Raw genomic sequence first — 3,040 nt, 5'->3', positions numbered from 1 at the left:
CCCCCCCCCCCCCCTCAATCCTTCTTTTAGAACCAACTTTCTGCTTATCCACTTCAGAGCCGTATAGTTGTTGCAAAACACTTGAAGTACCACTTCTCTGTTCTTGTCTCTTTCTTATATAAGGCCTTCTCCTGGTATTATTACTCTTTTGTGGAACCCTGGATGGTCTGTTCCCAGAGGAAGAACCATATTCCGTAGAGTTACCACCAAAGCACAAAAACCAACATTTGCCTAATTGATCTTCATAGCCTTAGTTATCTGAGGATAAGACAAAGCCTTCCTCTCCACACTGTTCTTGCTTCGCCCAACTTGAATACTCATGTCTCCAAACTGTTCCATTGCGTCACCACACCTCCCCGCTCTGAACGCATAATCCATGAGCTTTTCTTTCACTTCTCCCCTTACTTCCCGAGTTTGCTCAGTTACATTGAGATGAAAATCATAGACCACCCCTTTTCCTTTATCCAGTTGCTTAGTAAATTGAGGAGTAGATTCCAATCTTAACATTGATTTCTGAGTAAATGGGTCTTTCTCAGCTTCTGCCATAGAAGAGCGGACCCTATCCATTCGAACAAGCTTGTCATCATCAGTGGCCATCATCATATACCTTCTCATCTCCTCTAGCACTTCTGGTGCAACCTTCCTCCTTCCTGTCTCTCTGCAGATACCAACTTGATCCTCAGAAAGAACACCATAAAAGGGATCATCTTTTCCAATAAATTTCTCCAAACCGCCTCTATCCTGAATAACTCTTTGTCTTCTACCCAAAGCCTCTTCTTTTCTCTTTTTAACCAACAGAGGACACACATCATTAGAGTGGTTTAGACGCTGACACTCATAGCACGTTTTTTTAAATCCTCTCATAATTAAAGTAGACTATGGCAGAGCCCCCTTCAGGAAGATTCAGCAACTTAGACTTCCTAAGAGGCATGGATACCTTGAAGCGGATTAACACCCTTACATACTCCCTACTTTGCGACTTTTCTGGATCAAAATCCACCTCTTTGACTTCTCCTAACAAATCTGTAATCGCTTCAGAAGTATAGTAATTTACCGGAAGGTTTCGGATTTGGATCCAGATCGGAATAAATTGAAGATAGTCTGGAGGTGGTCTCTCCACCCACCTATCAATAGCCAAGGTCCAATCACTGAAAGTGTGTACACCTTTCTCTAGTATTTCTTCCAGGTCATGTTCATGATCGAAGATGAATTAAGATCTCTCCTTCGACAAGGCCGCTCCTCTCACTTTACCACCCTTGTGCCACTTGCGAGGCATGCTGAGGATGAGCTTAGACATCTTCTGGCAATCCGGATTCAGGATCCTCCCAATCAAATTTCTGGAATTCTTCTGACTCGATTTGAACTGTGGGAGATTCGGCATATTAAACGGTTGATCTTCTTCCTCCAATGACAGTTCCATCATAGCTTTATCCATCTCCTAAGACATGATGTATTTTTCAGATGATTATGAGAACCACCGCCTGATAATAAGAACAAACCCTAAAAACTCTGAAGATTTAACTGAAAAAACATTTTCTTACTGAAGAGGTGAGTTATGAGTCACCGGCACATCAACCAAAGCTCCACTCACAAAAACAGGCGATATTTTTTGCGAGAGAGAAACTTAGCCTAAACAAGAGAAATTTCTTTTAAGTCGCCGTTAATTTAGTTTGCTTTTTGTGGTTATTCTGACGGAAAAAAACACGGACTCGTGGGTCGATATAATATGGTTTTTTTTTTTGTAACTGGTATAATATGGTTTTCACGGTCAAATTTATCAATTACCGGCGGGGAATCTACGTTTCTTAATAATAAAGTCATTTTCTTTCCTAACACAAAACTATACTTTTTCATAAAGGTTAAAGTGTTAATCGTAGCAAGCTCCACCTGACTAATTTATTCATTTTATCCAAATTTATCTAGTAAATTCTAAATATTCTCAGCCAAACATGGCGAAGTTCGTGGATTTACATCTACCCCGTCGATGATTTTGTGTTTGTTTTTTTGGTAAAAATGATTTTGTGTTTTTTTTTGGTAAAAATGGTTTTGTGTTCTAGCATAACAAAGTAATATTGTACAATATAATCAGAAGATTAACGCAACAAACATATGAAATGGGAAAACTTGTCTGCTCTCAACTGTGTGACTATGCCCATATGGTTTCTTGGATTTTTTCTCTCAATTTGTTTTATGATATAGGACCATTGATAATTGGTATACGTTGTCTTTATGGTTGGTTAATGTAATCAGTACTTTTGTCTAAAAGGCTTTACTAGAATTTGTCATTTGTAATTTTGTATTGAATCCAGTTCAGTTGATTTGGATGTCTGCTTTGTAAGAATTCATACTCTATTGATCACTGTAAATGGTATGCACCTTCTTCTTTAAGTTTTTTTTAATGGAGGTATCTAAGACCAAATCTTTTGGATACTTACACAAGACATAGTAAAACTTGTCTTTGTCAAAAATCAAGACAATATATTTGTTAGGTTTTAAAGTACAACGATCTTTTTCCTGAGAAAGCGTCTGGTAAGTGAAATATTGATCCTTGAAATCAGCGATTTAAAAATTTTAGTCAAAAAGTAATCAGCGATTTAAATTAGGGCTAATTTGCGTACTAGCCATAAATCAAGACTAAATTAAATAAGTAACCTTGATTTTGACGTTATTTAGTGTCAGACATTTTATACACAAATTATCCGGTTTTGACCTTTACTTTAACAGGTAACCAGTTATAAGTGATAGTACGTAACGTTCTGCGTTGTGTGTTGTGATGAGAACCACATACTGAAACACAAAAAAAAATTAACAAGAATGGAAGGGAAATGTTTTTACAGTTTACATTTTTGATAGTAAATAATTTTAATGGTAATATTTTTGAACTACTATGATGATATCGAAGTGTGTATTTCTTACCCAACCTGAACCTGAAACCAACATCAACTAAACTGAAAAAACAGTATTTTCCATTCCATCTGTATAGTATAAAAACGAATAAAGCCATTCTATACAGAATAGCCGACATATTCTATTCCATCTT

At 36.9% G+C, this 3,040-nt stretch overlaps 1 protein-coding gene across 1 annotated transcript; it reads right to left on the bottom strand.

Annotated features, from left to right (window-relative positions):
• Positions 1-2,730, bottom strand: LOC106364650. Its single transcript, XM_013804180.3, has 2 exons — positions 1,542-2,730; positions 1-1,438 (listed from the first exon to the last, which is right to left on the bottom strand). Exon 2 carries the CDS (start codon positions 862-864, stop codon positions 232-234), a length of 633 nt encoding a protein of 210 aa, XP_013659634.1. The 5' UTR covers positions 865-1,438; positions 1,542-2,730; the 3' UTR covers positions 1-231.
• Positions 2,731-3,040: the final 310 nt, after the last annotated feature.

The sequence above is a fragment of the Brassica napus genome, chromosome A9, assembly GCF_020379485.1.
Source record: "Brassica napus cultivar Da-Ae chromosome A9, Da-Ae, whole genome shotgun sequence".
NCBI lineage: Eukaryota > Viridiplantae > Streptophyta > Magnoliopsida > Brassicales > Brassicaceae > Brassica > Brassica napus.
The sequence above is the reverse complement of the archived record's forward strand: the minus strand, read 5'-3'. Positions and strand labels throughout refer to the sequence as shown.

Bases quoted from the DNA above. Each gene is read 5' to 3' on its own strand.
- LOC106364650 (XM_013804180.3), bottom strand. From the start codon at position 864: ATGAGAGGATTTAAAAAAACGTGCTATGAGTGTCAGCGTCTAAACCAC.